Raw genomic sequence first — 25,575 nt, forward strand, 5'->3', positions numbered from 1 at the left:
TGTTCGAAATAACAAACGATATCCAAAGCTACAAGAAGAGACACCATTTATAATCAATCTCTTGGACAACAAACTCAGAGTTGCCGTGTTGCTAATTGCAGCTAGCATATGAACCATCAAATACTCTAGGATGCATACAAATGGGTATCCAGGACGAAGAACTAGCTACAGCCATCTAGAAGACAGGGATGCTCACAATAGCAATGGTATTGATAATGCACTAGGGGAGTTGGCGAGAATGCAAAAAGAAATGCTGAACATGCCACAATCCCACCAGAAAATGACTCAAATGTTAACTCAGTGCAAGAAAATGGCAATCAGGGTACTGCAGGACAGAATGTTAACAGTGGAAATAATGGAAACGAACTATAGTCATCAACCATTAATGGCAATGAGCAGGTCGGAGCTTCTGGATTTACAGCGTATTCTACACCGTTGATGCCCACATTTACTCAAGCAAACAATCCACCAGCTGAAAATGAACAAATAGATCAAGAATTTTGAAGACAGGTTTGGACTGATTCGTAAGCTTTGGGTGCAGATTTTCAGGTTGAAATGCCTCTTTCAGAATACATAGCTTTCAAAGAAATAAATAAACCACATAGGGGTGGTGGTGGTAGATTTAAGAATCAAGATTTGCAAAGGAAAGTTGGCAAGGTCAGCATACCTTTTGTTTATGGCTCAAGAAACATTACAGCTAGGTATTGGATACAAATATTAGATACATACTTTCAGCTCAAACCCATGGCTGATGATGAAGCTATTTATTATGCAGCTTTGAATTTGGAAGGAAGTGCTCATGAGTTGTGGTATCATGGGCTGATTACTTTAGGCCATGATCAAATTGTATCTTATGCAGAGTTCACTGAGAATCCTGGGTTCTATGTAAAGGAGTTAGCACAGCTGAAACAGTGGGGTTCAGTAGAAATCTTCATTGCGGATTTTCAAAAACTTTCAGTATCAGTGACTGATAATTCAAAGAGAAGACAGGTAATAATCTTTATGGATGGGTTAATGGAACCTTTAAGGGACTGGGTTAAATCTTTTAACCCATCAAATCTACTTCAAGGAGCCAATTTCAGTCAAGGACTTCCCATCGCAAAAAAGGAAGAAGACAAAAAGAATTCACATAAAAATTTAGACATGCAGCCGAGACTTGATGATCAACTAAACATGCCAAGAAAAAATATATTGTGTTTTCACTGCAGAGACCTTTGGGACCCAACTCATGAACAATTGGAGTACTTTACAGCCCCCGAATCAAGTTTTCAAAATTCTGGACAACAAGCTGAATCAGACACAGGTGAGGAAGATACTTCATCAGAAGACTCGGATATAGAACATGAAAGGAAGAATGTCACTACACAATTAACTAGTTTGCAAACAATAGGCTCTTCCAAAGTTAAGTTGTATTGTGTGGGCAGCATATAGTCACTCTTATTGATACCAACACAACCCACAATTTCATTGATGAAGGTGTTGTGGTAAGAAGGGATTTGCGGACTGAAGAGTGTGAGGGATTTAGATTCATGGTTGCTGATGGTTTCACTCTCACTTGCACTAGGAAGATACCAGACTTATATATTTAGTTGAGCGAGTATGTATTAAAAGATGACTTCCATGTAATTAGCATTGACAACACAAATGCAGTGCTTGGGATTCAGTGATTGCATTCACTTGGTGAGTTCAGGATGAACTTGCAAACTATGAAAATGAAATTTGACATTGATGGGATGTAACTTCTTCTTAGAGGCATGAAAAATGGTGGTCCAAAGGTAGTATCCTTTGAAAGAATGGAAAGATTAATGAGCCACAATCAATTGGAGTGGACAGCTGAAAAGTGTTATCATACCTATTGATTTAGCACAGCAAAAAAGAAGTTTTCAACTTGATGTTAAAGTGTTCTTGGATAAGTACAACAAGCTATTTATTTGGTGACATTCCTCATGGAAATCCACCAGATCCAGGGGTATTCAGCACATAATAGAACTTAAGAAAGCAGCTAAACCAACTATAACCAATTATAACAACTCCTTATATGCACTCAAAAAGACACAATGGTGAAATTGAAAAGGCAATTAAGGAGCTGTTAGAAATAGGACATATAAGACCAAGTATGAGTACGTTTGCCTCTTCAATGATTTTGGTTAAAAAGAAGGATGGGACAATGTGGATGTGCATTGAATACATGAAGTTGAGCAGGAACTGTAAAACAATTAAAAATAGACATCCAATACCCTGCATCGATGGATTAATTAATAAGTTGCATGGAGCTTGTTTCTTTACAAAAATATAGATTTGTGATCAGATTACCATTAGATTAGAGTTTAAGAGGGGACTGTACAAAAGACAGCTTTTCAATGTCACTTTGCTTTTATCATTACAAATTTTTAGTCAAGCCTTTGAGTTGACTAATGCTCCAGCTTCTTTCCACTCTTGTATGAAAAAGATTTTTAACAAGCAGCTATGTAAGTTTGTCCTAATATTTTTTGATGATCTTTTGATATACAACGAGGCATGAAAAGAGCGCATGCAACATTTGGAAGAAGTGCTTGGTATTATTGAGATGGAGTCTTTGTATGCTAAAGAATCAAAATGTGAATTTGGGTTGACAGAATTGCTATATCTTAGCCATATAATCAGCTTTAAGGAAGTTGGTGTCGACCATGAAAAAATTAAGGCAATTATGGACTGACCTCCTACACGCTCATCACGACTTAAGAATTTTTTGGATTGTCGGGATTCTATAGGAGGTTTGTGAAAAGTTTCTGACAAGTTGCTTCCCCATTGACAAATTTGACAAAAAAGGGAGCCTTAGCATGGTCTGAAAAAGCACAGAAATGTTTTGGTCAATTCAAAAACTTAATAAGCACATGTCCTGATATGGCAATTCCAGATTTCAACAAATCTTTTGGGCTTGAATGTCATGCATCTGGTGAAGAAATAGGTATTGTCCTAATGTAGAATAAACATTTGGCTGTCTATGAAAGTAGGAAGTTGAGAGGAGAATAAAAGGAGCTATTCAGTTTATGACTAAGAGATGTTGGCAATAATGCATACACTAGTTAAATTTAAACAATATCTTGTGAGAGATAACTACACAATTAAGACTGATCATAAGTCTTTAATATTTTTTAAACCAGCAAGATTTAAGTGAGAGACAACATAAATGAGTGAAAAAATTGCAGACCTATGACTTTGACATAGTTTATGTCAAAGGAAAAAAAGAATGTAGTGGTTGATGCTTTGTCTAGGAGACCACATTTATTTTCTTTGGTTGAGATTACAGCAGATTGGAAGGAGAACATAACAGCCAAATATTTTCAGAGTCATGGGCTTCTAGCTTGTTTGAGGGTACCACACATGATGAGAGGTAGTCAGTTGAGAATGAACTCATCATATATAAAGGTATAATTTTCTTGGTATCTAATTCTAAGTCTAAAAAGGTTATCATAATCTTTTCATGATGTCCCCATGGCTGAACATCCTGGTTTCTTTAAACCATACAAGCAAGCTGTAAAGTTTCTGCAAATTCTGCTATAAATCAGACTAAAATAATACCTTCTTAGTTGCTTGCTGAAATTAATCTTCTATATCAGACTTACATGAAGTGTCTTCAATGGTATAATCTCAATTCTGTAAATGTTCCTACTCTGCAATTATTCGTATAAGGCAGAAATGTAGAGAAGCAGACTTTATTTTGTATTGTGCATTCTCTAACCTCATTCTAACCTCATATTTATAATGCACCCAAGAAGCATGTCCTTAGTTGTCTCTTCCTAGGTTGGCCCTTATATATAACTTAGTTATTATACTCCAAGATCGGCATCTCCTAGTTAACATAATTTGTTAGTAAGTATACTAACAACAATCATGCAAAGAAACATTAATAAATGCTCCTAGGAACGTCACCGATAAGGTTAACAATCTAAGACATACTCAAGAGGTGAATCCAAATGAGGATATACATGCATTACATGATCAGTACGATCTGTAAAATCAAATCAGTATGATATCGAAGTTACAAAATTAACACTCCCATTGATATTCATACTAACAGATAACATATCTAGCATCATCAATTAAGATGATAAGCATAGATTGATACCCTATATCTATCTAAATCTTCTAAGCATGTGGTATCATTGAACACATGATACTATATCATATTACTATACCTATGATATGACTTATCACTTATACTTGTGATAACAATATTGCATGGAATGCAATATACAGGATAAAATCTGGATAATGATTGAATTCTTCTTTTATCCAAGTTGTGACTCATAGGTACTGGCAGTCCTATATCACAACATGATCCTGAGTTAAGACCTACTAGAACGCGGGATAAAATCTAGAGAATGATTAAACTCTTCCTTTATCCAAGTTGTGACTCATAGACATAGAAATGTCTACATCACAACATGATCTTGAACTCATCCAGATCTGAGAGCAGTTCTTTGTTGTTCTGCACATTATCTAAGAGATCGTCATCTCTCATAATGTCTTTTATACAAGTGTTCATTATCTCGAAGATCATCACCTCTTAGATAATCAATACAAATGGTGAAGCCCATAACAGTCAATAGCTTAACAATAATAATTTTAATTCAAAATTATTAATAATTAAAGAATACAAATGTATTACAATTCGACCATACCAAGTTCGTTCCTGAAGTGATATATCTTCACTCAAGAGACAGCTTTTGTTAAGGAATTAATCTAATAATCTACAAGTCTACGAGTGCAAATTGTGCCTAACTCTCATTTGCATATAGTCCATTAAGAAGGCATGGTAATTACTTATACCTACTCTAGAGGTGTCGGCGATCAAAAGGAACAGGTTTTAGTATTACCTAACTAACCTTAGTTAATGCTAACTAATGTTATCCAAAGGACGCCGACTTTGAGTATTTTAATTACTTGTTAATGTTAAGGGTGATGTCCCTTAAGGGACACAACCTATGATATGGGTATATAGGTGGGGTTGAGAAGGCAGTCTAGGGACACACAAAAAGTATCAATAGTCTGATCTCCACGTCTTTCAGTCCTCGCGTGTTATCTACTAAATTTCAGAACTTCATTCGAGTTATATATCAGGATCCTCAGTTGTATCTTCAGCATAGTAAATCCTGAATATCAATTTCACTATCTGGGTTATTTTGTGCCTTTTGTTCTCTGCATTAGAAGTCTGATTTATCATCAGAATTTGTATAAGTTTACACGGTATTAGAGCCTGGTTATCAGATCTAGGGCTCTGCAGATTGTCACATATCATACCTGTTCATATCCAGTAGTTATTCTTCTTTTCCAATGGCATATACAATCAGGCCTAACGATAGATTTGATGGAAAGGAACATTTTGAAGCATGAAAATTTAGAATCTTGATGATTCTCGAAGAAAATAATGTTAGACAGTTTGTTGATGGAGCATCCAAACAGCCACTTGTTGAACCTCACAAATCCATATGGTCCAATGGAAACAGGAAAGCCATTCAAATCATCTTGGATGGAGTTAAGAATGACATAGTACCTATGCTTACAAAACACTTAACTGCCTACGATATGATGAATTTATTTGAAGTAAATAATGCAACGAGGGTCCTTGCACTAAAGAGACAACTAAATCACATCCTTCAATAAAATAAAACCTAATATAAGTCATCTCAAAATCTTTGGCTGTCCTGTATATATTCATGTGCCAAAAGAAAAAAGAACCAAATTGGAACCATCTAGAAGGAAGGGTATTTTTGTAGGGTATAGTGAAACTTCTAAAGCATATAGAATTTTCATACCTGGATAGAAAACTATTGAACTTAGCAGGGATGTAGTCTTTGAGGAAGATCTTGCATTTAAAAAGGCAATAAATTCTCATTAACCCTCTTCTTCACCTGATTTTGAAAGCTTAAGTGAGTCTAAATCCCAGAGAGAGAACTTTGAAGAGGTCGAAGATGAAGTAAACCTTGAAGAAAGTTCAAAGAAAAGACCACTTTGGGCCATAAAAATAGTTAAAGCAGCTCAAGATTTTGCTGCACCTTCAGGATCAGTCAGAGAAAGTAAAAGACCTAAAAGATTCTTTGGTTATACAGCAAATATGATTGATTTATCCAAAACAGAGCCTACCAATCCTTCTGCTGCTATTAAACATCCTGCCTGGAAAGAAGCTATGACAGAAGAATATCAATCAATTATGAAAAATGATGTTTGGGAAATAGTTCCAAGGCCAAAAGGAAAATCCATTGTTTCTTCTAAATGGTTATTCAAAATAAAGCATGTCGCTAATGGAAGCATTGAGAAATGTAAAGCCAGATTTGTAGCTAGAGGTTTTTCTCAGAAAGAAGGAATCGATTATGAAGAAACCTTTGCTCCTCCTTTGCTCCTATAGCCAAATATACTACTGTTAGAGCTGTCTTAGCTATAGCCACCTCTAAGGGATGGAAGGTACATTAGATGGATATGAAAATAGCATTTCTCAATGGGAAGATTTCTGAAGAAGTCTTTATAGAGCAGCCAGAAGGATTTGAAAGCCATGATCCAAATGCTTTTGTTTGCCGACTCAAGAAAGCTCTTTATGGGCTTAAACAGGCTCTCAGGGCCTGGTATGACAGGATTGATAAATATCTCACTGGCTTAGGATTCTCTAAGAATGAAGCTGATCCAAACTTGTATCATAAAAAGGACAAAGATGGTATGGTAATATTGATATTGTATGTTGATGATTTATTAATCACAGGTGATGATCATCTTATAGATCAGTGCACGAAAGATCTTATCAGAGAATTCGAGATGAAAGACTTGGGTCTTCTCCATTACTTTCTAGGATTGGAAGTGCAACGGAATGCTGATAGTATCATACTAAATCAAAGGAAGTACACTTCAGATATCTTGAAGAAATTCGGAATGTGGAACTGCAAGTCCATGTCCTCTCCAATGGAGACCAATTTGCATAAACTTAAAGAAGCAGCTGTAGAATCACCTCCAATAGATTCTACTCTCTACAGGCAAATGGTTGGGTCTTTGATGTACCTAGTAAATACAAGACCTGATATTTGCTATGCGGTTCATGCTTTAAGTCAGTTTCTGCGTGAACCTAAGGAGATTCACCTAGTTGCTGTTAAACACATTATGAGATACCTGGACTCAAGTATGAAAGAATTGCTTTAGATTTGCATGGATTCACTGATTTAGATTGGGGTGGAAGTGTTAAAGATAGGAAAAGTACTTCAGGATGCTGCTTCAGTTTAGGATCGGCTATGATTTCATGGATATGTAGAAAGCAATCTTCAGTAGCTCAGAGCTCCACAGAAGCTGAATACATTGCTGCAGCAATGGCCTCTCGAGAAGCAGTATGGTTGACGAAGTTGCTTGTGGGATTATTTGGACAAGCCATCAATCCTACGATCATTCACTGTGATAATCAGAGTTCCATCAAGCTCTCAATGAATCCAATTTTCCATGATAGATCCAAGCATATTGAAATTCCTTACCATTATGTAAGAGATATGGTAGACAGGAATTCTATGAAATTAGAATACATTTGTATTGCAGATCAGACAGCAGATATACTCACCAAACCTATCTAGAGTCAAGATAGAACATTTCAGAAAGAGACTTGGTATGGTTGAGTTGTAATTCATTCTTGTAATATTTGATTATTAATAAAATGATTAAATTTTATTTTGTCAGGCTATTGACTGTTATGGGCTCCACCATATGTAATCATTATTTAAGAGGTGACGATCTCTTAAATAATGTCCTAACAGTAGATTTTACTATAAGATCCAGGTGAATTTTAGATCATCTTGTGACATTGACTTGTTCATGGGTCACAAATTGGATAAAGTAAGAATTTTGGAAATTCTTCAAGTTTATCCTGTATTATGGTAGATCTTAAATTCAGGATGTAGTTGTGATTTAGAAGTATCAACTTCTATGAGTTTCAACATGTGTTTTATCACTAGTAGCAATGATTTTTCATATCACAAGTTTAGTAATATGACTTTGTATCATAACTGTTAAGATACTATGAGGAGTTAGACAGATATAGAGTATTAATTCTTGCTTAACATCTACATTGATGTTACTAGTTATAATATCTCTCTGTAGGATTATCAGGTTAAGAGGGAGTGTTAAGGAATTAACCTAATAATGTACAAGTCTACGGGTGTAGATTGTGCCTAACTCTCATTTGCATATACTCCATTAAGAGGGCATGGTAATTACTTATACCTACTCTAGAGATGCCGGCGATCAAAAGGAACAAGTTTTAGTATTACCTAACTAACCTTAGTTAATGCTAACTAATGTTATCCTAAGGACGTCGACTTTGAGTATTTTAATTACCTGTTAATGCTAAGGGTGATGTCCCTTAAGGGACGCACCCTATGATATGGGTATATAGGCGGGGTTGAGAAGGCAGCTTGGGGACACACAAAAAGTATCTACAATCTAATCTCCAGGTCTTCCAGTCCTCACATGTTATCTACTGAATTTCAGAACTTCATTCCAGTTATATATCAAGATCCTCAATTGTATCTTCAGCATAGTAAATCCTGAGTATCAGTTTCACTGTCTAAGTTATTTTGTGCCTATTTTTCTCTGCATTAGAATTCTAATTTGTCATCAGAATTTGTAGAAGTTTAGAGGTTTGGTAAGAATATCTGTTGTCGAATCTGCAGTGCAAATGTATTCTAATTTTACAATATTCCTATCTACCATATCTCTTACATAATGGTAAGGAATTTCAATATGCTTGGATCTGTCATGAAAATGGAAAGCTTGATGGAACTCTAATTATCACAATGAATAATAGTAGGATTCATGGGTTGACCAAATAATCCCACAAGTAACTTTCAAAGCCAAACTGCATCCCGAGAGGCCATTGCTGCAGCAATGTATTCAGCTTTTGTGGTACTTTGTGCTAATGATGCCTGCTTTCTGCATATCCAAGATATCATTGTTGAACCTAAACTGAAACAGCATCCTGAAGTGCTTTACCTATCAGTAACACTTCTAGCCCAATCTGAGTCTATGTATGCATGTAAGTCAAAGTCAACTTTCTCATACTTGAGCCCAAGATTAAGAATGCCTTATAAGTATCTCATGATGTATTTGACTACAACTAGGTGAATCTACTTTGGCTCACACATAAATTGACTTTGGGTATTAACAACATAGCAAATATCAGGTCTTGTATTTACCAAGTACATAAGAGACCCAATCATTTGTCTGTAAAGAGTAGAATTTATGGAAGGTGATTCTCCTGCTGCTTCCTTAAGTTTATGTACATTAGTTTCCATTGGAGAAGACATAGGCCTGCCGTTCCACATTCCAAATCTCTTCAAGATGTCTAATGTATACTTTCCTTGATTAAATATGATGCTATTAGAATTCTCCCATACTTCCAATCCTATAAAGTAATGAAGGAGTCCTAAATCTTTCATTTCAAATTCTCTTATTAGATCCTTTTTGCATTGATCTATAAGATGATCGTCACTTGTTATTAGTAAATCATCAACATATAGTATCAATATTATCATATCATCTTTATCCTTTTTATAATAGAGTTTTGGATCAGCTTCATTCTTTGAGAATCCTAAACTAGTGAGATACTTATCAATTCTTTCATACCAAGCCCTTGAAGCCTGTTTAAGCCCATATAGAGCTTTCTTGAGCCTGCAAACAAAAAATTTAGGGTTATGAGTTTCAAATCCTTCAGGTTGCTCCAATTATACCTCTTCTTTAAATTTTCCATTCAGAAATGTTGTTTTTATATCCATCTAATGTACTTTCCATCCCGTCGATGATGCAATAGCTAGGACTGCTCTTACAGAGGTGTATCTGGCAACAAGAGCAAAGGTTTTTTCATAATCAATTCCCTCTTTCTGAGAGAATACCCTAGCTACAAATCTGGCTTTATATTTTTGAATGCTGCTATCAACAACATGCTTGATTTTAAATATCCACTTAGAAGAAACAACGGATTTTCCTTCAAGTTTTGGAACAATTTCTCAAACATCATTCTTAATAATGGATTGGTATTCTTCCGTCGTAGCATCCTTCCAAGCTATATGTTTAATAGCATCTAAAACATTGGTTGGTTCTTCTAATGTCCCCTTTTTGGGACATTAGAAATATTGAAGGCATATTATATATAACCTTAGAATTGACTTGGAGAGTTTTAAGTCAAAATATAAAGGGTCATTAATATTACAAAGTAGACAAAAGGACAAGGAGAGACAAGACGAAATGCCAGCACAAAAGTTGAAGAGTCATAGCTGTGGGGTTAGAAAGAGAAGAGACTCTTTCATTTGGGCAAGCTAGATTTATTATTTCAGATTTCAGTTCTCTCTTGAAAGAGTATTTAGAAAGCTTCAGCTTTCAGCTAGTATGAGGACGTAGCCCCTCATGCCGGCAGACAGTGGACGCAAACCCATTGTTCGGAGAGACATCAATTCAGGTTTACAGGTTCTTATTCTAGTATTACAATTTGACTGTTAACCTATTTTTAAGATTGGATTTTTTAGTGTAGGTTATCGTATTGCTGTTGTATAATGCAATAACGTGTTTACGGAGTTGTATAAGAGTTTACTAGTTTTATATTACTGATTTGTAATGCACTTTCATATGTTCAAATCCTGAATAGTATCTTGGAAAGAACTGTTATTTTCTTGTGGAGAATCTGCTGGTTTTATTGTTGTATTGTATTATATCTGCCTATGTTTGAGTGTTGAATATTATATTCAAGAAGTAGCTGGGTACATGTCGTTTTGGAGTTTCTACGGGTCTCGTTTGAGTTTGGAAATATGTCTGTATATTTTAGTTCGAAATATATTTTGGGGAAAGATCGAGCAAATATCCAGTCACGGATATTTCAGTGGTATCAAAGCTGGTTTTCTTGCTAGCCTGTGAGATTGTATGAAGATGAATGTATAACGTTCGCTATCAGAATTATCAATGTTTTGGTTTAGAATATTGGTAAGAAATAGAGTTTATTTTATTAAGTATCAGAGCACAAGAAGTAGAGCAGATAATCTTTGCTTACAAGTTGTGGCCTATATGACCATTGATGCATGCCATTGGCTACCCATCTCAATGGACTTCAATGTTCTTGGGGAGAAGGATGGATGACAATACACAGATTGGAATTTTGGTGCTTATTGAGAGCAGACTGAGGATAGACCAACGCCCAGGTGTTCTAAAAGACATTAATCCTTACCATGGAAATTAATGCGAGTGTAGTTAGAGGGTAGAAATATACAGACGTCCAGTTCTAACTATTGGTATAGAAAATCTACTGATCATTGCGTTTTGCAGGTTACTGAGGAAAGGCACCCTTAGCATTTGGATAGATTATCGGTAGAAGAGAATTGAGTTATTATTCTTTATACATATCAGAGAGTACTGAGTTGAAGGCCCCCTTGTGAAGACATTTGTATTGGAATCTGGTTGCTGATGTTGTCTCGAGGATGGAGTTTATAAAATTATGTTCCAGTTGAATCACATGTGGGTGGGTTAAGCGTGTATAATATAGAGTTTCAAAGTCAAGAAGAATGGTGACAGCTGGACACAATGATCTGTTTCGTGCTTGTCATTAAAGGTACCAAACATGACTGAGAATTTGAAGCATATTCCATTGCTCTTGCATGGTCACTATAAAATTTATAAAAACTACAACAAACCATAAGTTTGGTTGAGCTACAGATTACAAGCGTACAAGCTCGTGACTGGACCATGAACTAATTCAATTTGTAGAAGACATCTGAAGCCTTGAGGTGGATGAAGCTTGGTTTCAATCACAAGCTACAAAGGCATCGGGACTTCAATATGTTTTGGAATTCAAAAATTGTTACACCAATATAATGAGTCAATAGCGGAGAGAGAAGATAAATTTTCTATGTTCAAGTATCTCAAGTTAGTGGAAACGAAGTTCTTGAGTCACCTCACACGATGCAGAGTGGAGATGATCAGGAACCATGGGTTTTGTGGGCATTGCTAATCTCAAGCGATGAGAAAGAACCGTTAAAACTCCATCAGTAACAACTAAGCGTTACAAGATTTGAACCGACACCAGTCATTTCTACGAGCATCCATTTCACTCCGGGACCAAACAGATAATCGCTAAGAATAGTTACTAAAAGCCCAGATAACCGCTTCACTCTAGCATTGTTGTGGCCGGATATTGTCAAAGTGGGGTGCGTGGATAAAATCGACGACAGGCGTGATTCAATCCTACAAACTATTCTTGGAATCTGAATGTGGGTAATAAGTCAAGAATTTGCATATTAGTTGAAACTAAGAATTGAGCATTACTCTTAATGGCGGAGTGGCTCGATATTTATAGAACATCTTAACGGAGCAAAAGTTATTCTGAACAACTGTCTTTTGCGCGAAATGCATTTTGGGCGGGTAGGTTATGAAGACATGTCTCCGTCGAATGACGAATAGCCTTGTCTTATACACATGATGCTAAACATCGGTCTGCTCATGCCTTTAATGCAAGAGATTTGGATATAAGAGGTTCAAACACCAATTGATACGACGTGTTGGTTATTCATTGCTATTGAATGTGTCTTCTTGCGGTACTCGTTGGTAGTGAGATAATTGATCCAGTGATAAGGGAATAAACAAATGGAGCAATAGTTATTCGGTGACGACTAGCACTAGAAGACAATTCTCAGATTTGGGAATAATTAGTGGGGACCATGCATGCACATTATTCTTACTATTTCAAGTTGCATCATTTTTAATATATCGATTTCTGAATTTTTACTTTCTTCAGAAGTATATATTAGTGAGAGTGTTCATTAGTATTATTACTACAAATAGTTTATGTTTTGCAGTGGGTGTATGAGCCGTAAAAAGAGATATCTCTATATATTGCATTTACTATGTAGTTCTTAGCTCTGAAGATAGCAATAAGGGAAAGGATTTAAGATTAGTTGTGAAACCTAAATAAAGACATAGTCGGTTTTGTGGTAAATGTGAAGGAGGAGCTGGTGAAGCTAGGACACCAATATTATTCATAGTAGGGGTTGTGACGTTGGGACTTTTTATTGTTGTTGGGATTTGTTACAGTGTATTGGTAGCAACAATAGTTGACCAAAGGATATGGCATTGTCACTACTACATTTTAGTAAAAGGTGATAACAGAGGATGAGATAAGCAACTTCAACATTCTATTGTTATAGGAGTGGGTGATGCATCAGTAAATTCAGCACATCTCTCTCCTAACACCAAAACACATTGTTGCCTATAAAAAAGCATCATCAATTTATGTCATGGCACTCCAAGGACAGGTTGCAAAGAGTTTCTCACTTGGTAAAAGGGAAGGAGGAGATTTTGTCTTTGGCTGAAGCCATTACAGGTGCACGATGAATTCTTCATATCTCTGTAACTATCTCAAGAAAGAGTTTTAATCATTGACTCTTGCTGATTTGTTATTATCTATTGAGGAAATCACATTCTATGGTAAGATGAATCAATTATTGTGTCCTCTATATCAATCGCATTTAAACTAAGGAAAAGAAGACATAGAAAGAAAATCCACAGGATTTTACAAACTTTAAAGTGAAACTTTTATCAGAAACTAGATATAGTGAAAATGCGGAACTGTGAAGCAAAACTAGAAAAGAAAGCATCTTCCTTAGAGTTGGAGAATGTTTTGGAAAAGAATGAAGATGCTTTTTCAATCATGTCAAGTATTCAGCAAATCGAAAACCAGAAATGGTATTTCAAAACAAAGGTACTTGGTATGTATGATGAGTACAAAAAACTCTCTCTGAAGATCCAAAAAGAATTAGCCTTCCATGATTTCATGGATTTCCATCCAAAACTTCGAAATAAGAACGATTTGGTAAGAATGAAGTATTTTGAATTAGCTCATGATCTCCTTGCAAAAGACCAGTGCAAAACTATATATGATGAATTTCCAGCAGACCAAAATCATCTAATAAAGGACCTTCAAAAAGAAGAGAAGTCAACCCCCATTCATTTGCAGCTTTTTGGTGATCACGCAAAAGAGGTGACATAAGGTGCAAGTTTTTACGTTGGTGATTTGAAGATTAGCTTTGACAAGCAGATTAATGAGGTTGATTGCACATGAGGTAATAGCAGGTTTGGGTCTTTGTGTGATGAACCATATATTTCCTACGCCCATGACAGGAATTCAGATGAACAATCTAAGATGACACTGTAAGACGATGAACTGCTTCAACAAGACAATAATAAAATGCATACCTTAAAGAATCAGTTGAAGGTTAGTAATGACATGGTTGTGGCATCATTGGCATGTTATGACAACACTCACAAGATGGTGGAAGATCTCTACAGAAAGGTTCAAATGGGAGGGGAAGCAAATTGGCTTGTTTCTGATTTGCAAGTGATCAAAACAGCTCTTCAAACTATGAAATCAGATTATTTATATTTGTTTTCCGACAGAAACAACAATCTCAAGGTTACTAAAATATATGTTGATCAGCTGAAAAAGGAAAGGAATGGGATTATGGAGCTCAATAGGGAGATTAAGTCTACTCAAGAGGCATTGGATGAAACTCGATTTTCTCTTCAGGAAGCAGAAAATTAGATCAGGGTCACGAATCACTCTAGGGAACACGAAGGTAAGGTGAGGCGAGAGTTTTTCAAATAAATCATTGTTGAGCTTGATAGCATTCAACAAACTTATCACTTGGACAATTGTCCTAAAAGATTCAGTACCAAAATTTCAGATCACATTCAGCTTATCAACAACCCCGTGTTTGAAGTTGATGCTGATTGGACTTCCAATAATCCTTTTTTTGAGATAAATGGGGACTCTCCTTTTGATTATCATGAAGAAGATGATTTTGATTTTAGGATATGGAATCCTAGTACGATTCCTAGCAATGAATATGGGACACAGGATGGAAGTGGTAAATTGACTACGGTTGATCGTCATTGGATCAGTTCTAGTGGGGTCTCTGATTTCACACCATACAGGAGTTGGTTGGATTACATACGTCAGCCTTTGGATAGATTTTGGTGTAGTATTGATGGGAGTTATGTTTCGATCTCAAGGAATGGGGTTTTGGCTTCATTCTTATTCATAGTACCTATATACTCAGAGGTTCTCCAATTTGATGATGATAGTATGGTATTTGATGCACATAGGGGTTACTCTCACTTTTTGAGTGGCTTGTTTATTACGTCATCTATTTAGGTTGGGTCGTCCCCATATACTAGGTTATGCATAGTTCATTGATCCATTTCTACCTTATCATATCGGCTGGTTATGACAACAGGGTTTGGGATTCGGGTGTTGACAATATTCAGCTATGTCTTATTGAGGAGTTGGTTATAATTCTGCTCAGTTTGAGATTGCATACGAGGATAAGCAGAGTTGTACAGTCTACAAGTACAGTCTAGAGTTGTACTATCTTAATGGCCCAAAGTGGTCTTTATTTATTTATTTTGAGTTTCCTCAAGATTAAGATTTTGAATTTCATCTTCAATTTCTTCAATGTTCTCGCTCTGAAACTCAATTTCAGTATTTTCTTCAGAACTAGGTAAGGGAGAGGGATCTCCAAAACTTAGGACTCTTTTGAATGCTAAATCTTTTTCAAATATTACATCCCTACTAAGTTCAATATTTTTCTGACTAGGTATGAACATCCTATATGCTTTAGATGTTTCATTATACACGACAAAAATACCTTTCCTCCTGGAGGGTTCTAACTTAGATTTCTTTTCTTTTAGAACATGTATATATACTGGGCACCCAAATATCCTAAGATGACTTGTATTAGGCTTAACTTTAGTAAAGACTTCTTCAAGAGTTTTGTCTCTAGGGTAGGAGTGAGGACTTCTGTTTTGAATATAGACAACAGTACAAGACGCTTCTCCCCAAAGATAATATTCTAAATTTTGAACAAATATCATAACTCATGTTGCTTCTATAATTGTTCTATTCTTCCTTTCTGCTACCCTGTTTTGTTGTGGGTTATAACGACCAGTATATTCCCTCTTAATTCCTACTTTACAAAACTCTTTAAATAAATCTTAAGTATATTCGCCTCCATTATTAGTCCTTGGAGTGTTAATTTTGTGTCCTAATAAGTTTTCAGTTAAGGTTTTGAATTCTTCAAATCTCTTAATGATTTCTTCTGATTCTTTACATTTCAAGAAGTAAATCCAAGTTTTCCTAGAGAAGTCATCTATAAAAAGTATATAGTACCAGAATCGTCCAAGAGAAGGAATAGACATAGGTCCACATAAATCTGAGTGGAACAATTCCAAAACATTGTTAGTTTTCCTAGTGCTATTACGAAATGGACTTTTGGTGTTCTTACCCAAAGTGCATCCTTTGCTTGAATGATCTTTATTTAAGTAAACCAATTACCATCTTCTCCATAGTCAATAAGGGTTTGAAATCTAGATGTCCTAACCTTATGTCCTAACCAGGTCATTACTTTCTCGTCCATGAATGCAACATTATGTTCATCATCTTCAACTGTTGTAACGGAGATTAGATTCCCTTTTATTCCTGGTACATAGAGTACTCCTTTGAGATGTAGAGAACTACCTGACTTCAGTTTCAAGGTGCAATTCCCAATTCCTTTGACTAAATGAGCAAAATTATCACCGATGGTAACTTCGCCATCAACTTCTTCAGATATAGAGTCGAGTGTTTCTTTGTATCCTATAATATGTCGAGATGATCCACTATCAACTACCCATTCTTTGCATGATACTTCATTTGATAGTGCAGAATACAATACACGATTCTCAGGATCATAGTTATCTTCTTTCCTAGTAATGTTTGTATAGTTTACTTGTTGCTTTGTATTCTCAAGGCAATTAGATCTATAGTGTCCAAATTTTACACATTTGAAGCATTTTATTTGATTACCCTTCTTCTTCTTGAAGTGCTTCTTCTTACCTTTATAGGAATTTGTATTGAGAACATGAAGTTCTTCATCTTCAATTTTCAATCTTCCTCCTTTCTTAAGTTTCCTAGATTCTTCTTGCAAGCAATCTCCTTTAAGTCTATTAAAGTCTGGAAGATTGTCTCTAGCACTTACTCCTTGTGAGAATGTTCCCATGAATCAAGTAACCCATGTATAGTCATAAGTGTTAGTTCCTTGTCTTCAATTATGGTCCCTATACTTGCATGTTCGTCTCTTAGACTAGCCACCCTTAGAAAGTAAGAGTTCATAGATTCTCCCTTCTTTATCTGTATATGATTTAATTGCCTTTTTAGTGCAAGGGTTCTAGTCGCATTGTTAACCTCATATGCATTTAATAATGTATTCATCATATGAAATGTTGTTTGATGGTTCATTAGCATTGGTACTATTTCATTTTTCACTCCATCTAATATGATTTGCATGGCTTTCCTGTTTCCTTTATTCCAGATAGTGTTATTAGGTTCAAAATCAGGTTGCTTGGTTGCTGAATCAACAAACTGCTTCACATCATTGTCTTCAAGAACCATCATAATTCTGAATTTCCAAGCAATGAAGTGTTTTTTCCCATCGTAAACCTGTCCTCGGTTCTGATTGTGCTTGGCATTGAAGATAGAAGGATGTTGCTAGATATATAAAGTCTGATTGTCAATTTGCAAAGTCTAGGTTCGACTACCAGAGCTTTGATACCATGTAAAGTTTCTGCAAATTCTGCTATAAATCAGACTGAAATAATACCTTCTTAGTTGCTTGCTGAAATAATAATCTTCTATATCAGACTTATATGAAGTGTCTTCAATGGTATAATCTCAATTTTGGAAATGTTCTTACTCTGCACTAATTCGTATAAGGCAGAAATGTAAAGAAGCAGACTTTATTTTGTATTGTGTGTTCTCTAACCTCATTCTAACCTCATATTTATAAAGCACCCAAGAGGCATGTCCTTAGAAAAGACATGTCTCTTCCTAGGTCTGCCCTTATATATAACTTAGTTGTTATACTCCAAGATCAGTGTCTCCTAGTTAACATAATTTGTTAGTAAATATACTAACAACAATCATGCAAAGAAACATTAATAAATGCTCCTGGGAAGGTCACCGATAAGGTTAACAATCTAAGACATATTAAAGAGGCGAATCCAAATGAGGATATACATGCATTACATGATCAGTACAATCTGTAAAATCAGATCAGTATAATATCAAAGTTATAGAACTAACACAAGCTAGAGAGATTTAGTTGGAAAAAGCTTAAAGAAAGTTCAGAAATTTGTTCAGGAGTGTTCAGTTTGCCAGCAAAATAAATGTGAAAACACATACCTTGCTGGCCTATTGCAGCCCCCGCCTATTCCCAACTATCACAAGGTTACCCGTTGTCCAACGAAGGAATCACATCTATGTTGTGCTTGATAGGTTGACCAAATTTGCCCATTTCTTTGCAATTTCAGCAGCATTTACAGCAGTCTAAGTGGCAGATCTATTCTTCAAATAAATTTTCAGACTTCATGGGTTGCCTCAGAATATAGTCAGTGATAGGGACAGAAATTTCTGAGATTGTTTTGGCAAAAATTGTTTAGATTGAACTGAACTGAACTCACTGCCAACACAAGCTACCATCCTCAAAATGAAGGCCAAAGAGAAATAGTTGACAAATAATTGGAAGTCTATTTTAGAAATTACATTTCAAAGCAGCAAAAAGCATGGTTAAGTGGCTACATCTGAATGAGTATTGCTATAACTTTAATAATCACATGTCCATGTCTCCATATATGGTTCTAGACAGGTATGAACCAACAAGCTTCATGAATTTATTGTTTGGAGATAGTACAGTACACAAAGCCAAAGATTTGTTGCAGTAGAATAGTAACTTGTTGATTTCTTATTGTTATCATAGTACTTGTTTCTACTATCATCCGACACCCAATCTACTAAAATAAAGCATCATATCCATACGCTTGGAAAGGAATCATATCAATAGAAATGTGGTACATTGTATTATAGCACTACTCACCCAAAACCAATAAACACACCAATGTCTTCTGCTGACACAAAATAGTTAGGCAAATAACCCTCAACCCATTTATTGACCGTCTTTATTTGTCTATCTGTCTCAAGGTAGCAACTTGTGCTAGGGGTCAACTATGTACTTGCTAATAGAAATAGATCCTGCCAAAAGATGCTCATAAATTTGCTATATTGGTCATTGACAATGGTCCTAGGGAGTCCACGGAGTCTAAACACCTCATGAAATACTAACTTAGACACCTGAGATGTTGTAAAGTTGGTTTCAATAGAGAAGGAAAGTGCATCAGCAACAACATTCTTCTTCGGTTTGATATACTCAATGTCAAAATCATATGCATGTATTTTGCTAACCCATTTCTATTGGAGTTCACTAAGCTCTTTCTGCTACAATAAGTACTTTTAACTATTGTGGCTGGCCCTCACCACAAACTTCCCACCTACCGAGGACAAACAAAACTTTGCTAAAGCATGCATAGGGGTGGGTATCTTCTTGTCAAAGGTGGAATACAGTCTCTCATTATCCCTCTGTAGACACCTAAAATTATCTTGTTGCCTATGCGCTGCAATTTTACTTATGTTCCTCTTAATTGATTAAATCATTTATTAAAAAAAATTGATTAGTGTCATTCTTTTGCATTCAAATTTTGAATTCATTATTTCCCCCCAATTTCATTATTGAAAAGTTTTGATTAATAGTTCTTAATTAACATTTCTTATAGATTCTGCAATTATTCTTCTATAAATTAATTAAACAATTGTTATTATTTTATTAATCTCTTATCTTCACATTAATGAAATAATTGTATTATTAAATTAATATTTTCCTGTGCTATTATCACTACATTAATGTGATAATTAAATTAATTTTTTCTCCTAAAATTAAGTAAATGGCAATTTATCTAATTTTCTAATTCATTCTTCTCAAAATTAATTAATTTAATTTATTTAATCATTTTCCACATGTTCAAGTAAACAGATTTTCTAATTTATTTAATTCTAATTATTCTTCTAGATTTGGCTAACACTAGCTTCCAATCTAACTATCCAATCAATTTTGTTAATTGCATAATCACCTTTTCTAATTGATCAATCTATTCAGTTCTCTAATCAATCCAGTCATCACTCCATTCTATCAGTCAACTGTCTAGTCAAATTTATTTCACTCGCAATCAATTTGGAAACAAGTTAATATATTCAGTAATGCACTCACTTCACTATCCAATCAATTGAGTCACGTAATCAATCAACTGAGTTCAACTCTCAAATCAAAGCCAATTCTCACTCAAATTCAATCATCTCCCATATCATGGAATCTTGATTCAAGTCCCAATTTTCTATAAATTGAAAGCTAATTCTCATGATTTGGCAACCATATTTTTGAATTGTCATGTTGTCCATTTGACCACAAACTAAGAGCTCACATACTACATGTTGAAAGAGAAAGCCAAAAAGTGGTATTGGCTTATTTGCATTGTTGTTTTGATTTCATTTCATTTGTTTATGCATTTCAATTAATGTTTTTTTGTCTTAATGTTTAGGGATTCTAATTGCAACATTTAGATTTTAGCTATTGATCTAACTATGTTGTTCAAAGTTCCAAAACTCGCATTTCCCCTAAACCTACACCCTCAACTTCCTACTCCTGTAGGCAATAGGATACTAATATGGCATAAGAACCGCTCCAATAACCCTTTGGATGCGTCACACTCTAACACAAAGGATTGAGATAAAGCTAGAATAGCCAAAACTTGACAAGTGCTCACGACCAGCTTGAGCCTATCAAATACAACCATTGCCTCATTTGTCCATCTAAAAGTGTCTTTTCCTATTAGATCTGTCAAAAGAGTTGAAAGTTGTAAATGTCCCTTCACAAACCTTTTGTAGTATCTGCATAGGCCTAAGAAACCCCACAAATCTAGAATGTTCCTAGGTAGGGGCAATCAAGTATAGACTGAATTTTCTCTAGATGTACCTTGACACCATCAATACGAATCACATGCCCCAAGTCATATTCACATTTGAACATTTTGGTATGCAAAGACTATGTTTTCATAATGCCAAGTACCTCAACAAGATGCCTTGTCTGCTCCTCCCAAGTGCTATTGTATATCAATATATCATATTATCATCAAAGAACACAAATACAAACTTATACAACTACTTATGAAATATATGCTTCCTGGCTCGCTGAAAAGTAGCATGTGTTAGCAAGGCCAAATTGCATCACCAATAACTCATGGTTGGCTATGCTAACATTTGAATGTTGTCTTGTGTATGTCCTCATCACGAACACAAATTTGATGGTACTCCAATCGAAGATCAATCTTTGAGAAGTACACTACACATCAAGTAACTCATCTATGCATGACAATCCGTATTTGGACATAATAATCCGGCCAAAACAATGCTAGACACAATAACTTGTTATAATAACCCAGGGACAAAATAACGTTGGGTCATAATAACCCGTGGTCAAAATGACCCATGGACAAACTAACCCCTAGAAATTTTAGATCAAGTTAGTAAACTTGGAATGACATAAAATCAATTCGAACATTAGAATTAAGCTCATGTAGAGATAACATTTTCAATGGAGCCCATGGAAACTACAAAAGTGAAACAATATTAAAAGCCATGCATATGGTTCTATCTAAAAGGGATTATTGTAAATTATTGCATCCCTAGTATTTGAAGTATGAATATTTTTCCAATTCTTATGCCAATTTTATGCTACAATCTGCACTGCTCTTTTCATGTACCCAAATGATCATAAATAATCACAAAAAATATTTATTAAACTAAATTATAAATACTATTACAAGGAATATAATCAAGCATGACAAAAGGATTAAGTTTTAACATTAATCTTTAAGATTAAAAAGGCTATTTAGGTCATTTTAGACCATATATCTATTATATACACCTAAAATAGCCTTAGACGCCTTTAATATGATTAAATAACCTATAAAATGGTAAATAACTATAAGAATAACTACAATCAATACACATGGGCATAGTGTAATCCTTCTTCACCAACACCATAGAAAATGCAACGGGGCTAGAGAGTATCACAAGCTTTTCCCCCTGAAGCTCAATCACATGCTTAAAACCACGATCCAAAGGTTTCCCACGAGGAATATCACCAAATACCAAGTACTTGTGTAACCAAGTACTCCCGTTTCCGCCATTCCGCAACCATGTTGCCGTTGGAATGGGTACTTGGATTTCAATTTGAATTTTGATTTTTGAATGTTACCATTGGGTATGTAGTATGTTAGTATGTTGAATGTTCAATGGTTCTAGTTCATGTTGCAATTTTTCTATGTTCAAGTATTTTAATTTGGTATGCTCTACTGAAACATCATTTCATAACAAGCATTTCAAGTTCCATATGTATACTATACAACACCCCTACTTGCCCTGTCCTCCCCTTGCCGCCGTCCCAAAAATGAGGCCCATTTTCCCACCATCCTAGAAACTCATCCTATGGTCTTGACGTACTGGAGTTACATTGATTGATTCAACTGCTTTTGATCAGGTTTTGTATGTGGATATTATGCTTATAACCATAGTTTGCAGATTCAGACCCAAAGAGTACTTGGCAAGCCCAAGATATTTGACTCCATAAAGACTCGACAAAAATGCACGGTTTTATAACCAAAAAAAACATGTGAAACCAACATTTCACTCAAATTGACGATTTTATCCATGTTTTTCTTGTGCTGATAAACCCACGAGAGTCAAACATTTAAAAACTCGTGAAGCAAAAATGTTAGACAGTACTCTCAGAGTTTGCAAACTTTGTTTATGACAGATAAAGTGAATAAGTAGATCCCAACTGTGAAGATAGATTTGATTCATTTGAAGAAGGGTTTGAAATGACAGAATTGGGTTATCTGAATTACTGTTTTGGAAATACCAATATTCAGAAGCATATGTACATCTTCATCTCAGACTGTGTATATTGGAGGACTATTGAGCAAAATTTGGAATGACAGGCTGTAAACCTATCAGCAAACTAATGGCAGTGACTCTGAAATTGAGATCAGATGATAAAATAATATTCATAGATGTGATAAAATGCAGACAACTTGTCAGTAGTCTAATTTGTAACAGCTACCAAAAAAAGATACCTCCCTAGTTTTTGCAACCCTATCACATTTCATGCAGCAACCTACAAAGAATCACTGAATAGCAGCTAAAAGGGTTCTCAGATATTTCAAGGAAACTCAGTTGTAACGACTAAAATACTTGGGGACAACAGACTTTAAATTTGTCAACTTTACAGATTCAGGCTTTGCATAATATGGAAGATAGAAAGTCTATATCAGGTTATCTTATGCACTTAGGGTCAACAATTATTTCCTGAAAGTCCAGTAAGCAGACAGTACCAGCTATATATTCAACATAAGTAGAGTTCATGGCAGCTCCAGAAGCACCAAGAGAAATTATGTGGCTCATATGGGTTCAGAATGACTTGCAAAAGAAACAGCAATTGCCATCAACTCTAATGGTTGATAACACCTTAGAAAGATGGAGAATAATCCTGCCTTAATGATTGAACAGACACATGAAAACAAAGTTTTCACTTGATTTGACTTCAACATGGCTCAATGTATTGTCTGAATGCAGAACAATGGGCAAATATCCTGATCAAAGCATTTGGGCATGAAAGTCCACCTCACAGATTTAGATTAGAGGTAGAAATATAACACCTAGAGTAATCCTAACATTCTATTAGTTAAGCATTCAGTTTTCAGTAAGTAGGTTCGTTGTTGAATTTAGCATTCTCTGCTTTACAAGTCTTAACATAAATGATACTGGCCATGCAGGTATGAAGAGGCAATGAACAAGGCCTCTCCAAATAATGTCAGTCCAAAGCCAACTAATATAAAACAAGAGTTAAACAGCTACCGTACAAATAGAATACATACAAAAATTAAAACTTGCTAAATAACCAGGATATTCACTACTCTTCAGCCACCATAAAGTGTCACAACAGATTACAACAAACTGTATCTTGTGTCTCTCCCATCAAAAATATGAGCCCAAACTATAATGTTCTTTGCTAAGCAATGTCAACATAAGGACATAAGGCTCGCCTGTTCAATCCTTTATTTTTTCAATTTTTCTAACAAATATACTTGAGGATCAAAAATACTACTCTTAAAAGCATAACCATACTTGTAGAACCATAGTAGAGTAAGAGAATCTCCACAACAAAGTGATTACACTAGTCCAATGCTAGTTCAACAACCTCCTTCCCATTGTTCATGAAAGTTGAAATTGCAGAAATTCAAGCATTAAACTTCATTAAATGTCACAGGATTTTTAAACCAACTTAATTCTGTGAAATTGGGCTGCCACACTTTACTACAGTAACAAACAAATTAGCACATTCTACCCAATTTTTGGACAGATATGAATCTCCCATTACTGTGTTACAAATTACAATGAACCATAAGTTTTGCTACCTTCCTTGTAATAGCCCCTATTTGCAATAAATATTTAGTAAATATATATTAATTGAAATATCAATTAAAATTAGTTGAACGGAAACTATCAGGGGAAACTACATTCCTCAAAAGATTTGTGCAGAAAGCATGTTAGATTCATCATCTTTATTAAAAATAACATGCCTAGAAAACTGTAAGGGTAAAACTTACATGAGCAGTTAATATGCAGTCATCTCCCTCCTGGTCATTACCAATTATCATACCTTTTCTCCTGGTATAAAATGAATAACAAATAACATGATATGAGTAATTAGTATCTATTACTAATCACAGATCAACTCCAGGAAGGTGAATTTGATCAGTTATGACATTTACTATCTAGAAACATAATTTAATTTCCTTCAGTATGTTTTAAGTTCAAATTCAAAACCAAAATTAAAAAAATAGATCATAGACCAAGAGGAACTTCATGAAAAAAGAAAATTGCAAGTCAAGTTTTAAATACTACCATACACAAGTTTTAGTAAATAGAAATCACAAAGAAAGCGAAATCACCTGTTGATGTCACCAGTAATTGGACCTTGAAATTCTGAAGGAGCCTTTAGCTCTATGAGCATTATAGGCTCCAGTATCACTGGCCTTGCCTTTGGATAGCACTGTTGAAAGAAATAAAATTAAACAAAAACTCAAGACACAAAAAACTGTAAGTGGTTGGAGTATCTTGAAGCACATACAACATGCTAATGTATATTTAAGAAATTCCACAAGGTAGGCATTGTTTAAAAGTTAAAACTTTAATAAATGTGGATTTGCATTCTTAAGCAGCATGCAAGTGTTCTTACGATACGGAATTAAAAAGAATTTACCATATACTAACAAATTTAAAGGATGCAAATTCTTACCAGTCTGAAGGCATATAACGATGCAAGCTTGAAAGCAAGTTCACTAGAATCTACAGCATGGGCTGCCCCATCTATCAAGACCACTCTTATATTCTCAACTGGATGACCAATCAATGAACCTCTGTACATTAAAAAGAAAAAGAAAAAGGAAAGAAACATCAGAGTACCATAATATTGCCTACAAGTCCCATTGAATGACTTGGTCCAGCATGAATTATAATAGCTCAGTACAAGAAATATGAGAATTCTC

At 35.1% G+C, this 25,575-nt stretch overlaps 1 protein-coding gene across 2 annotated transcripts in view; it reads right to left on the reverse strand.

Annotated features, from left to right (window-relative positions):
• The window catches only part of LOC149567576 (elongation factor G, mitochondrial-like), a 186,537-nt gene that overhangs the window by 60,746 nt on the left and 100,216 nt on the right, over positions 1-25,575 (reverse strand). For both annotated transcript variants that reach the window (XM_089820814.1, XM_089820815.1), the window contains exons 16-18: positions 25,326-25,446; positions 24,979-25,079; positions 24,634-24,694 (exon numbers count right to left, since the gene is read on the reverse strand). In XM_089820814.1, coding sequence (XP_089676940.1) covers positions 24,634-24,694; positions 24,979-25,079; positions 25,326-25,446 — 283 coding nt within the window. The remainder of the gene's footprint in view (positions 1-24,633; positions 24,695-24,978; positions 25,080-25,325; positions 25,447-25,575) is intronic.

The sequence above is a fragment of the Cupressus sempervirens genome, chromosome 3 (genome assembly GCF_028749045.1).
Source record: "Cupressus sempervirens isolate cs-2001-9-10 chromosome 3, ASM2874904v1, whole genome shotgun sequence".
Classification (NCBI taxonomy): Eukaryota; Viridiplantae; Streptophyta; class Pinopsida; order Cupressales; family Cupressaceae; genus Cupressus; species Cupressus sempervirens.